General features: G+C 45.8%; 1 protein-coding gene across 3 annotated transcripts in view; it reads right to left on the bottom strand.

Annotated features, from left to right (window-relative positions):
• Nucleotides 1–777: 777 nt before the first annotated feature.
• LOC109776750 (piezo-type mechanosensitive ion channel homolog) overlaps nt 778–14,278 on the bottom strand; it is a 54,640-nt gene continuing 41,139 nt past the window's right edge. For all 3 annotated transcript variants that reach the window (XM_020335414.4, XM_040403830.3, XM_045234778.2), the window contains 6 exons: nt 13,854–14,249; nt 12,957–13,115; nt 7,218–7,733; nt 6,993–7,134; nt 6,669–6,813; nt 778–1,172 (listed from right to left, as the gene is read on the bottom strand). In XM_020335414.4, the coding sequence (XP_020191003.1) occupies nt 1,037–1,172; nt 6,669–6,813; nt 6,993–7,134; nt 7,218–7,733; nt 12,957–13,115; nt 13,854–14,249 (1,494 nt within the window). In that variant the 3' untranslated portion in view covers nt 778–1,036. The remainder of the gene's footprint in view (nt 1,173–6,668; nt 6,814–6,992; nt 7,135–7,217; nt 7,734–12,956; nt 13,116–13,853; nt 14,250–14,278) is intronic.

The following is a 14,278-nucleotide window of genomic DNA, read 5'->3' as shown; positions in this document are numbered from 1 at the left end:
TAAGGGATCGGTCTAGATTCCTCTAGAAGGCCCGTTTGTATTCTGGAAGGCCTTCTCGCATCCTCTTCTGTAACCTATGTGATCACGATCTATTTAACACGAAAGCGTCCCTGCCCGAGATATACGTTTCATCGCTCCCTCGAGCACTTTCACGCTCTACAGAGCATAGGCCCAATAGCTTTCATTTTAACAGCCTACGCAGCTCAAATTCCACATGAGACATCGATTGAGAGTCAGAAGCAATGTTCAGCCCAAGAATTACCTCCAAAGCAATGGAAATTTGTAGCTTGATGTGCCAATCCACTTGTCACTCCACCGTTGCAGGCTCTTCGCGGTGGCCCTCAGTTTGTTATTCAGCGTAAGGGATTTCCGGTCGACAAGAATGTGCTGGATGTTGTCAAATTGTGGGACGCTGTCTGTTTCGATCGATCGAAGATTGCTGATATCCTCCCTCTGTAAACTAATAAAGTAGTGATCTAAACGCTCTTATATTAGTTTACGGAGAGAGTTCATATCTCCCTCGTTGAGCAGGAAGCTGACGAGTTAGTCCGCCGCTGGGCAAGACAAGCTAGTGAGAATATAAGTTGTATCACCCGCAAAAAAAAAGAATATAAGCTGTATCAGCAGAGAACAAAGCATTCTGACAAAAAGAAATGGACATACCTGAGTCCGAGTGTAAGGATCATAAAATAACCGGAATTGAACCCATTCTGCCGGGTGGGCTGACCTTGATTGAATGAATTGCATCTTTCTCAACAACTTTTTACTACAGATTAGTTACTGGGATAACTTCAACTATCAAACTTTGACGTATACATTATCAAATGTACATGCTATCAGAAAAAATGTACTGTATTTAGCGAGAACTACGAGGTCTATTTACATGGTATTGTTCTAAGCAGCCTGAAAGCCAAAAATACAGAGGGCCTCGAGTGATGTGGCTCCTCATGGATCAGTTAAAGACCTATCAGCTAAGCCTCTTGTAAAATACTGGGATTAGTATTTGCAAAGTTGCTCCTTTTGCAGAATCGGAGGCCTAGTCTGGCTTGGTGTACTCGAGCAGCATGTGCGGTGACCTGTAAACATTTACCAATGTCCAATATAAAACTTCTTCCACTTCTAACTCGCCCTCTGCCCGCGCAGCATAAATGCCTTCACAGATGTCAAGCAACCTATAAAAGACAGGCATACCTCATTAGTACGATTCTACTATTCAGGTTATGCAAACAAAATGCCTTGAGGTAATTGTAGCATCAATTAGATCCGGAAATTTTCACTTATGAGCTTCCAATCCCACAAAAAAATGATCCATTTTTCCCTCGTTTCAGATGGAGCCAAAATAAGTGGACCAAAAGATCGGGAGGTTAGAGCATCTGTTGCAGATAACTTATCCTATATTCCACAAAAATGAGACCATTTTTGAAGAACTTTATCGACACGAAACCTCTCCACCAACCATCAAGCTCATTTTGTCATCCAAACATCTTGTAAGTGATCAATGGGTCACCCTACATCTACCACCACGACTACTTCGACAATGACCGCTTCATCCTTTTTGATACCATAAGCAAGGCATATCATTTCGACTTCATCAAGGGTAAAGGTGGCGTAGGTATCCACTCCGTCACAAGCTTTACTTCTACCTTGCCATTGCCTTTGTGAGCCACTCACTACTTTTATACGGAAACGCGACACTTGAAAGTCGTTAGAGTGGTGCCAACTTTGTGAATCTTTCCCTATCATGCAATCAAGCTAGCATCTCTCATTGTGTTTGAGCAACACGAGCCTAGTCTTCGATAGGTCAATATTGTATGCTCATTCCTTTGGTTGCAGAAGCCTCGTCATCTTTGCACATGAGTTCCCTTTGTTCATTCTTATATTTGTGGTCAACTTGCATTTCTTTGAGTTTTGTGGATATTTACCAATATTTTCAATATCTTGATCTACTTCTTGCTTGATTTTGTTTCCACTAACCTTACCAAGCTGCACATATAGCCTTGTTATGAGTGTGTAGGTGTGCAGATAAGATTCTTTGCCAGCATATCTCTCATTTCCAATTGTCCATGGAGAGGTCTTTTGGATCTTTCAACTTCACCGGAAAGAGGTAACTTTGGTATGGTTCATTTCCTTTTAGCTACTTACATCTTGCACTAGTGCCATTATGTATAAGGAGAATGGAGCAAGAACTTGTGGCGAAGCCTTAAAAACTTAATCGCCCACACTCTATCCGAGTGACCGATAGAAGCAATGACAACTATGGTGGCCATAGCAAGTCCACCCACAACTCCCACAAGCCAAGTACCTTTACATCAAGAGAGTACACCGACAAGGGTTACAACCGAACTCATCGTCTAAGTGCAACCTCGGCAAGCCCCTCAAGTCCACGGGCACAAGAAGCTTCCCATGCTCAAGTCCACCACTGCCAAGAATTACAACGACTCCACCAATCAATTGGACACCCCAGAACCTCAGCCCAATGGACCCCCGGAGCTCCCCCCCCCCCCTCCCCCTCCCCCTCGCGGTTTGCTCTCTGGAGACATCGGCGCTCCCTCCGGTCACCCCCGGGCCTCCGGCCATGCCTGCAAGCATTAGGGGTAATTCCTTTGCCCCCCCCCCATTTACCCACTCATTACCCTAGGACCAATATATTACGTACCTCTCTCATTTTCAAGCATAGAACTAAAAATTGACATAGCTTTGCTCAATCTACCCTTCTCCCTAAGAAACCAAGGCCTCCTTGAAGGGGAAGACTCCATTAGAGTAACCAAGACCGACATTCAAGAAGAATCCTCTTGGATTTCAAGACATCCCTTGGGAGATGAACTATCCCTTTGTTTCTCTTTTGCTTTGTGGTATTTGAACTATCCCATTGTTCCTCTTTTATTGACTTTGGTTATGAGAAAGGATCTTGGGTGTGAATATTGTCTTTGTTCTTCCGTTTCCACTTGTGTTCTTGAGTTTCCCCTCACATCCACCTCCAATTCGTGAAGATTGGGCCACCCTAGCGGTTTGCCCATAACATTTGGTACCATGAGAAAGGTTGCCACGATTTGGAGCCCTCCCCTCGTATTTCCAGCCTAATTTTGGATTTGTGCTTCCGAATTTTGAAAACCCCACCAAAAATAGCCATACCCGAATTTTTAGCAACTAGATGTTTCTAGTGAGTTTTGATTGGATACAATCAACGGATCATGTGTTTTGCAAGCGATTCAACCTCAAATTGTGCCCCCCATAGCCGAAATCTTTCTTTTTTGCATCGATTTCATGTTTGAGATCCACCAACCCCAAACCTCCGGGCCCTTGACCCCTCCCCCCCCCCCCCCCCCCCCCCGAGCCTCCAACCCCGGCCCCCGTAGTTCCGTAGTTCATCTATGGCATCTTCGCCAACTTCACTCCCAGACGCACGACATCTTCGTCAATGCTCCAAGGCCACACCAACATGGGGAGCAAGGCCGACCATCACTTCTTTTCTTGAGGTAAAAGTATTGACGATGTATACATTCCATCAAACTAGTTTTGCCTTCCTTGCCATTACCCTTTGTGAGCCATTCCATCTTTGCGACACTTTGACCCTATTGAGACTAATTACCCGAGTGTTGCCGAGCCTCGTGAACTTGCTCACTGTAGTAATTATTTTTGAATCATATAGTGTGCATAGTTACTCTGTGCATCATCTTGTGATACTTGTCTTGCATATTCGGTCAAGGCTCAAAGGAAAGTGGTGAATATGAAGGAAAATTTCAAAAGAAAAGAGAAAGAAGAAAAAGCAAGAGTCGCAAAAGCTTATAAGCAAGATCAATCTTGAGCAAAAGATAGTTGTACCAAGGATATAGTGGATATGAAAACCTTACGCTTGTTATTGTAGGTTGGTGCCAAGTTCTCGAATCTTGACATACCCTTCAACCAAGCTTAGCGTCTCTCCTCAAGTTCGTATAATACAGAGCCTAGTCTTCGTTAGGACAATTTTGTATGCTCATTTTCTTAGTTGCACAAGCCCCAATATCTTTCATGTAAGACTTTCATTTGCCTCTATCTTTGCACTTGTGAGCACTTGCATAACATTTGAGTTCATTTTGGTTTGCTTCCAACTTCTACATATCTTGAACTTCATCTTGCTTATTATGCTGCCACTTACCCCTCGAAACTATACATATAAGCCTTGTCTTAGGTGTGTCCCCAAGGATGCGGTTCACTACCAATTCTTTATCAATTCCAGTTAACAATTAAGAGGTCATTTAATACTCGCCGACATCGGAAAAGAGGTAACTTGGTATAGTTCATTTCCATTTGATAGTCAAACCTCACTCGGGTGTCATAATGTCTAGGGAAGGTACATCCCATCCGGTCTACGACGATCAAGCGAATGCGCATGACTATGTCTCCAAGGCTACACAGTTCAGACTTCAACGAGCTATGTACGATGCAAATGCCATATTGGATGAGCGCATTCAAAACCTTGCCATTGAGATGAGAGAAGCCAAAGCTCGCAACAAGGACTACTTCAACGCCAAGATGGATGCGCAAATGGAAAACATTCAAATCATGTTCAATAACCACAAGTCATGATTTCAAGATGCCGCTCAAGTGCACATTCTTCCAAGCGACCATCCAAATCAAGTTCACACCGGCCTCGATGAAAAATCGCCACCACAAAGACCAAGAGCCCATTCAAGGACTAATTGTCATAGCATGTCACACAGTGTTGTTCCGACCCAACCGTTTGCAGTTGCGCATACCGTAAGGGCGTAGAGCGATGGCGTGTATCTCGGGTAGGAGGCGGATGCGGTGGGTGCGCTCATGCTTAGGTTGCATGCCATGGGGCTCAATGACGACGTCGTTGAGCACAACCAACGTCGTGCAAGTTGCTGTACGAGCCAAAAGCAGGCTGCTGGTGGCAGGCCATGCCATGTCAATGGCCCTCCCTCACAAAGGACATGGTGTTGTTGGTGAAGTTCCATGTGATCGGTCCTAGCGTACTTGGCCATTGGAACCCTGTGTCAAAGCCATCAAGAGGCAGGGCATAGCAGTCCAGGAAAATGTTGCTGGCGAGGGCATGATTTTCCATTAATATCGACAGGGAGGCACAAGGTCTGCCCCGTGTGTGGCTGAACGCCTGCTATGGCTGCCAGTGATATTTCCATCACCTCCCTATCTTCGATATCAAGATCTTGCTCATTGACGCCCACAAACGGATCAACCACTAGGACAAAGAGCTTCTTCCAGCAATGGCCAGGAGCAAATTGCTCCTCGCAGTTGTAGCAAACGCCTTGTTGGCAATGCACGTCCATCTCAGCCGCCATCATAGTGCATGCTCCAGTGGTGCCGCTGGAACAGCCCCGCACCCTGGTGGTTCTGCCATCGTGAGGGCTCCTCAGCCCCCTGATGCCACCACGAACCAGCTAGGGGTGCCCAATTGGCGTGCCGTTCACATGAGCGAGCCAAGCTCATGGCATCCAATAGGCTGCCTGGCCGCCACATCTCCACATCGATCTGCAATGGTTCCTGTAGGCTAGTGGTGTAGATGGAAACCACCTGGTCCTCTCGAAGTCATGCGCGCAGCATAAGAGCACGGTGAACTTGTTGTAATCTCACACCGAGCTTGTGCGCTTGAAGCAAATGAGTTCTCCTAGAGCATCGCTGCATGACGGTGGCCCAAACTGAATAATCAATTCAGTGAGGCAGCGCCATGTGGGAGGTCCATGTTCGCCTTGTACTACTTGTACCACAGTTGTGCATCGGCCGTCAGGTGTAAGGTGGCGATGCCTAAAGTTGCACATTGCCCGTCAGGTGGAAGGAGGCGATGCCCACCTTTCTCCATGCAGGCCCTGCGCTGGGTATCGAAGAATTGGTCGCGGCAGTTCAACCAGGCAAGTGGGTCAACTTCCCCTAGGGAATTCCATTTTGAAGAAGCACGGCGGATGGGCGTCCGTCGCCTTAGGGATGGTTATAGGCAAGGAAAGCAGCCTGCCATATCCGCATGTGTGCTGGACTCTTGCTGCACACCAGTCTCTAGCTTGGCGACAGCCAGATTATGGGCATGGACGTGCTGGCTGGTGTCGCACAGATTGGCAGAGATGAAGTTGAGTTTTTTGTTCTGCCCACTGAATCTCTGCTTGCTGTCGTCTAAGCGCTTCATGAGGGTGATGAGCATGATGTTGATCTTCTCGACATCATCAGTTGTAGCCAAGATGTTATGAACGTGGTAGGCTGCCGCACAACAAGAGCGAGGAAGAAATAGAGATAACTGGGATAATTTTCTGCTTGTCTATTGATTGATACTGCTAGGCATTATTTAGCCAGCTTAAAAACTTGGAGGCTAAGCCGAACTAACAAACATTAGGAAATAAGAAACCTGAGGATCAAGAATATCTCTAAGAGGTTTAAACTGCTAACGATAACTAGGGATACTTATCCCCTTAAGTTTCAACCATAACCCTCTCCTTGGTGGCCTTTGAAACTTACCGATCGATAGTCACAAATTCTTTCCATAAGAAATAAATTATTTGAGCTGTGAATATTAAATTTTGAAGACATCAGTACGTCACATCAGCAATGTGCAAGCAAATAAACACCCAATATTCATATTAGTTGGTGCAACTCTCAGCCTCCTCCTATGGTTGGTTACAGAATACGCAAGATGAAAGTTTATCATAAAATAATTAGCATACCTGTCGCAAGATGGGAGATTCTCATATGGTATCCTCATTCTCAAGTCTGAGCATTGCAGTCTAATAAATCTTGCAACAGCTAACACAAAAGTAATGTACAAACTCCATATGCTGAATTTGCTGAGTGTTTCACCAATAATGCCCTCTGATCAGTAAAAGTACATATATAAATGTTAGCAGGAAAGCAATAACAGATAAAATCAACTTTACTTTATTAACAACACTGTGATCTTGAAAATATATTCATAAACACTAATGCTTTTCAGTATGAAGAAGTGTAGCAAGAACAAATAAGTAATTTTAGAAACATGGATAGATACATACGAGGTGTCTCCTCAGACACGACGATTGCCATAGGACCATTCTGCCCTTGACAACCTGCCAGATCTGATGGGTTTGTATCGTAGAATGACCACCAAGGAGGAGTGCCATTATTCAAGAGCAGTTCACCGCTTACTGAATCTATCTGCACTTATGAACAGATAAAATTATTTAGCTTCTTTTCAGGAAAAGTAACAAGAAAACAAAAGGCTGCATTCAGTTGCGTACCGATGACTCTAGTCGCCGCACTTCACCTGATCCAGTAACCCGGAAGTACCTAGGGTAAGCATCAGTTATCCTCAAGCTGTGTGCAGATCCATTGAGCACTTGCTTAACATTCTCTACACTCGGGCACTGCTCGACGGGTGATTCATATTTCACTAACTCCTTACCTTTTGGTCTAGCTCTGAGAAAATCCCAATTTAAAATAAGTTCCATCTTTCCAAAAATCATTTCTGTCTCTTCAAGGGATCGAACGAATCTACTTTGGACTGGAGGAGGTACCAACCACATTGTGGATGCATCAGGTTGGCAACAGATTAGCTGAATGTCCTCAACATTGTAAGCCCCTAAGTAATCTAGAGGATCAACATCATTATAGGCCTTCAAATACTTCCAAGGTATCTTTTCACAAGCAGTTGTTTGGAAAAATGTTAGCCTTCCACCAAGAGCCTTTATGTCAATCTTAACACTTACATCAATAATTGGATTGGCAATATTTGTGGGATTGCCACTGCTGTAAATCTGAAATATAAATTTGTATATGGAAATTAGCTTTAGAACACCAATGAGCTTGTAAGAGTTCGTGCAGACACGTGAATAAATATTTAACTGGCTGAGGTTACTTGAACCATTTCCACAAAGAGAAGAGAGGATCAATAGGGGAAAGCATAATCAAGATATCCACAATATTTATTCCTTTACATTTACACATGGCAAAGCTGTTGTGAACCTTAGTTCATAGTGGGGTAACTACAGCAGAGAATGGACCGATGAAATGATGAGACCATATGGTTAATGAAAATTACAACAGTGCCTCATTTAGAACTGTCTCTTGGCAGATCCAATATATGGATAAACCAGACTAAACAACTAAAGATAAGATGCAATCCGACATAAATCACTTATCTCCAAGTAAGTAAATTATACTCAACCCATGGAATAAGACCCGCATACTACAGTAACGCACAAGCAGTACACAGTATCACGCACGCTGCTAATGCAAGCCAATATCAAATGCAAGCAGGTGTCAGTTGCTCCGCCAAGAACTATAGGGCTACGGAGAAGTAAATATGAGTATATAACCAAGGGGAGGATCCACAAGTATGGTGGTAACTTGTAACTGGAAAAGAATCAGCTGAGTCTATGTTGTTAGAGTTATAATATAAGTCATGTATACCCCTTTGTATTTATCCCGTAGTATAAGGGGTTTCCTGCATATGTACCACACCTGTACATGTATATATATCGGCCTATGGCCTCATGGGAATACAAGTTGCTTATTCCTAACATGGTATTAGAGCTAGGTCAATTTTTTGCACGCTGCAACTCGTGCTATTGATCTGTCCCGATCGAGTTCGGCTCGTCCTCCTTCCGCTCGAAGCCGCCGTCGCCGCGGCTGCTCCCGCTCGCAGTCAGCCGTCGCCGAAGCTCCCTCCCGCTCCCGCAGCCGCTGACGCCGTCGAAGCTCTCTCCCGCCGACGCTCCCTCCCGCTCGAAGTCGGCCGCCGCCGATTCCCGCCGAAGCTCCCTCCCGCTCGAAGTTGGCCGCCGCCGATTCCCGCCGAAGCTCTTCCCGTGCTTGGCCATCGCGACCCGCGGGACTCCCTCGCGCGCCCCCGTACTGCGCTCCCCGCGGGATTCTGAGTCAGTTTGTTTCTGCTCCCACATCGGTTCATTATAGTCATCTCCTTCGTGTTCTCCGATATCTTCGGGGCACGATCTCTCACCGTCTCTTCTTTCCTAGCTCCAGTTCTTTACAGCTTCAGGCCTATGCGGATGCTACGTGGGCTAGTGATCCTTCTGATCGCCGTTCGCTTTCTGCTTACTGTGTTTTTCTTGGCGGTTCTCTCATTGCCTGGAAGACGAAGAAACAGATTGCAGTTTCCCGTTCGAGTGCTGAGGCTGAGTTGTGAGCTATGGCTCTTTTGACGGCAGAGGTGACTTGGTTACGGTGGTTACTTCAGGACTTTGGTGTTTCTGTCACTACACCGACTATGCTCTTATCTGACAGTACAGGTGCTATTAGCATTGCGCGCGATCCTGTGAAGCATGAGCTCACCAAGTATATTGGTGTTGATGCTTTCTATGTGCGCGCTGCTGTGCAGGATCAGGTCGTTGCTCTTCAGTATGTGCCTTCCGAGTTACAGTTGGCGGATTTCCTGACAAAGGCTCAGACTGGAGCACAACATGGCTTTTATCTCTCCAAACTCAGTGTTGTTCCTCCACCATGAGTTTGAGGGGGGGTGTTAGAGTTATAATATAAGTCATGTATACCCCTTCGTATTTATCCCGTAGTATAAGGGGTTTCCTGCATATGTACCACACCTGTACATGTATATATATCGGCCTATGGCCTCATGGGAATACAAGTTGCTTATTCCTAACATATGTATAATAGGTAAGCACGCTAACTAGAAGGACTAGGTAGGCACCCTGAATAAAAGGTTACCAGCATTCTCATGGTCCAAACACATGCATCTTTCTACCAGACATGCAATGTGCAAACATCAGATGCTGAGAAAGGGTAGAACGGTAGATATGCTCCGGGGTGCACCCACACATGCTATCGTGTTGAGGCACCCTCAAGTTCTGAATTGTGAAAGAAAAATATACATGTTCATGGAATAACATGTGAACCTGCAAATTTTCATCTGAAAAATATGAACATTTCTGGCCTGCACTAAGAAAAAAGAGGTAGAGCAGTGATTTTTTTCCCGAGCATCAGTAACCAGCAAGCAACCATTCCCGAGAAGGAACCACTGATGTCCCGCACGGTGCAGGAGCCGCTTGTGGACCAACGCTAGATCAATGACATTGGGAGGGCGGGGGGGGGGGGGGGGGGGGGGGGGGGGGGGGGGCAGCCCACTTGCCCTCTGGCAGTACATACAGCTCTGGGTGATGGTCCGCGGGGTGCACCTCACGACGGAGCCAGATGTGTTGGTTTGGCGTTGGACACCCCCAGTACTCCACCAAATCTTGTTGTCTCAAGATCTTGGTGATTGAGCTGACGCTCCTGGGCTGCCCCGAGGGCCAAGTTTTCCATTTCGCTTGCTTGCCAAAGCTGCTGCTAACTGCCAAGACGCTCACAAGACGAGGCCTGCAACACCACCATGAGCCACCTCCTCATCAGTTGCCCTTTCTTGGGAACCCTGTGATGTGAAGTTCTATCTTGGTCCGATCCACTACTACGACTTTGTTGATTGGTGGCAGCAGACCACCCGGTTCACCTCGGCCGCGAAGCGCAAGGGTGCCTCCTTGGTGATCATGCCCAAGGCCTGGTGGATCTGTGAACCAGTGGAGTGAAGCCACAGCCGCCATGGCCTGCTTTCTTTTCTGTGGTGAGGAACTTCCAATTTTTGCTTGGAGTAGTACATGCTCGATCCGAGCAATTTAATTCTTGGTTGAGACCTTCCATCCTTTGATCGATATAGATGCCAACGCCCCTGTTCTTCGTGGTTTCTCGTTCCTGTTAAAACAGGGACTCTATGCAGGAACAAAAATGGAGAGGAAGCACCTTGTTTTTCTATCTTGCTTAACGCAAATTGCCCCTGGATATCATGTGCATGGTGCCCGGAGTTGAAAATTGCCAGATTTGCTGCCTCCATTTTGCATAGAAATGCATAGAAACGCTGCAATATTCGACAACACAAAACCCAACACTGACATTCTGCTCGACACGATCAAGTCCAAGGCTCAGTCGTTGGAGAGGGCAAGGTGCGGTGGGTCTTGACACGATCCTCCAGGGGTAACTACTGCCTAGTTGCCTCGCATCGCGTCATACTTGGGGTGTTGGTCATCTGGGCTTGTACTGAACTCTTTCTCTATCTACCAATGCATCGGCACGCAAGTTTTTATGTTTTCTCGAAAACAAATTGAGAAAACGCAAAGCTTGTGTTCCTATGTATTGAGGTCCTAAAAGTATTCCGTGTGTGTCAGCTGGATCCTAAAAGTGGATAAGTGATTCATCGCAGGTCCTATCCAACTCTTGCCTGCCTGCGTGACGTGTTGACCGATGCTATGTAGGCAATACTTTGTGATGCAACCTCTAGACATTCTCTATTCTAATTTCGTGGCCCATCCTCTGCCATCGCTGTCCCAGCTACGATCGATTCCATGGATTTGTACCCAGCGAAGCACCGGGTGCACCGCTGCCACCATTCTGTCATCACCTCAGCTGGCGGATACGGAGTTTTAAGTTGTTGCCCTGCTCCAGGGCGCCAACCTCGCTGACGGCCGAGACTCTTGACGGAGGACATGGTCACAAACGATGATGGTAAGGAGTCACGAGCGCTATCACCGCTGTGCTGCTGTACCACCGCCGTCGTTTGAACCGTAGTTATTGCCAACAAAGCAAGCAATTGGGGATGCTTCAGTTGCGGTGGAAGGTACACCATGGTCCATGCAGGCGAAGACGAGGCAGAGTGGGTGAATCTGGTGGTGGAAATGAAGGATCACCAGCAGCTGCTCAATGAACAACAGAAGGAGGCGGCTGGTGTTGGAGAACGCGCAGAAATTTCGGCGGAGGAAAGCTCGGAACAAAGAATTGATTAGGGATCCTCTTCCTCGTGTTGTCGCGCTACTCCTACCAGGAGTTGGACCTCGCTGAGGCAACAGTTCGACGATGGTGGTGGCTCTAGTGGAGATAGTGACACCATGAAGCAGCAGGGAGCGAGGACGACAGCATGCTGCCAATCTCCTCTCCGCCCAGCACGTGCGCGATTTCTCCTCTCCGCCGCCACCACTCTGCCACTCATCTCCGCTGTCGAAGTCGTGGCGACGACCATGGCACGGATCTGGGGTTTTTGAAGTAAGGTGATGTGTGTCTGAGGTTGCAGAGTGTGGTGGCGGGATTGCCGAAGCATGGTGGTGCAGCGGTGGCTGTGGGGTGGCCGGTGGCGCGTGCCGTTCTGCGCCGAGGACATGATCGACGAGGTGGCATCGTGTCCTTCCCAGGATGGAGGGCGGCGGTGGTCACTTCCCAACGGTGGTGGGCATCCTCGCTGCCATCCGCAAGATGAAGGTGACGGCTCCTCGTCAGACACCGGGGCTAATGTACACTTGAGATGGGTTCCAGCACTACTTTGTCCTACAGGAGGAACGGTGGCAAGCGAGGCAAGGCGTGCCGCGTGCACCAGGTCTACAAAATTAGAAGAGAGAAAGATGGGTCACGAAAATAGAAGACACCACCTTTTAGGGGGTTTTGTGAAAAATATTGTCCACATGGTGGTGGTCAATCCGCCACACGTGCAGGTCAAAGCTAATCAGGGCTGTATAGGACCTCGGTAAACCACTTATCCACTTTTAGGACCCAGATGTGCATTTTTATACTTATAGGACCTAGCTGACACACAAGCAACATTTTTTGGATCTTTGATGCATTTTACTCAAAAAGAAGTATTTACAAGCTTCAAGCAAAGCTAGGTACAATGTACTCACAAGAAACAGCTAAATGAATAATATTGCAGTTTGTAGTGTTTACTCTCTCTTCTTTCCTGCACAACCACAGATGGAGGATGAAATTGTGCAGTCTCACATTTTCTAGCAAACACTATATCCATGAATTTTGAAAGTTAGTCTCAACCTAACAGCATGTGCACACGCACCCCTGAGCACGCAATCCACATTCGAAAATGCAGTAATTCTTTCGCGGAAGTGAAACCCAAAATTGCACAGCATTTTTGCATGTGCAAAGAGGCTGGAATAACATTAGTGTGACTATTCTAGAAAGGTATTGCACTCACGTACCAACATTGGAGCCCAAATAACACAGATAAGTACGAAGAATAAGCATATCCCACCACAGAATTTTGTCATTTTTGTTTGCTTTTCCCCGTGTTGATGATTTGCCCTATTTAAAATTGTGTCGCATTTCACAAGGAACAAGCTCGCATATATGTCCTCCAACTGTTCAGAGGAACAAAAATATCAGATGCCAAAATTTGCTCTATTACAGCAATTAACACATTAGTGTAAAAGCTAAATACAAGAAATATGGTGAAAAGGTACATTATGCTGCATAACTAGTACCATCAAACATTGTACCTAACTGATTCCTAGAAAAGCTGTTTTTACTTTATTGTACAGCGCATGAACAAAAACGAATGTAGGAGAAACTGCTAATATTCATATTTATTTGAGTAAGACAAAGCCCGACTCCAACTGAAGCCTTAAATAAGCGGAATAAGGTGAGCAAGGAACTTTTGGACTAATTATGTTCTGAGACTACAAATAGGCTAACTAATAGCCAAGCAGGGTTCCAAGTACAAGTTCAGACTTCAGAAGCCTACAACAACCAAAACAGAAACAATTGTGATGAAGTAGACTAAGCCATTCAACACAGATCACCAATATCACACATATCCAACTACTCTCGGCAGTGTTCGAAAATCAATATCTAAAAATGAAATGCTAAAGTCACAGCACGGCAAAAGTAGAATCATCATACAGGATTATATGGGTTAACCAAAGTAAAAACATACTGGTGTTTAATCTAATTGTTGTACCAACTGATCAGATGGTCCAAAAAAAAAATTTAGTATCAATCATCATAGACTATAGTGCCCAGTCTTCGGCGCCTATATGCTAATAAATTTATGGCAGAATTACCCACATGCTTGCAAAAACAGATCTACTGATATGTACCTTAAGCCAATCATACATTGTTAATGATGTAGTCGTGCAAGACCAATCAAGAACACATCGAAGCTCATACAAGAACGGTAAAGCTCGGTATAGCCGGAAACCCAAGTAGTTTACTTGTGTTACTTTGCTAGTCAGAAACTGTCTATACAAGTTACTTTTGTTGGGGATACCATATCTGATCTGCAAAGCCTGCAGTGCAAGGGAAATTGATTTTGTAAGGTAGATGGCACGTAAAACAATTCCTCCAACATCCCTGTGGGCTAGCTCCATTCCCCAGGCATACTCAGTGACCGAGTATGTGAAGAGCACAAGATTGAAAATATAGAAAACAACTTTTCCCGTGGCGAATGACCACAAGTATATAATGCGGTCAACTACAATCAAGAAAAAGAGAATCTGCAAAATTAAAATAGCATGCATTAGAA

The sequence above is a fragment of the Aegilops tauschii genome, chromosome 3, assembly GCF_002575655.3.
Source record: "Aegilops tauschii subsp. strangulata cultivar AL8/78 chromosome 3, Aet v6.0, whole genome shotgun sequence".
NCBI classification, from domain to species: domain Eukaryota; kingdom Viridiplantae; phylum Streptophyta; class Magnoliopsida; order Poales; family Poaceae; genus Aegilops; species Aegilops tauschii.
This window is presented reverse-complemented; position numbering and strand designations above follow the sequence as displayed.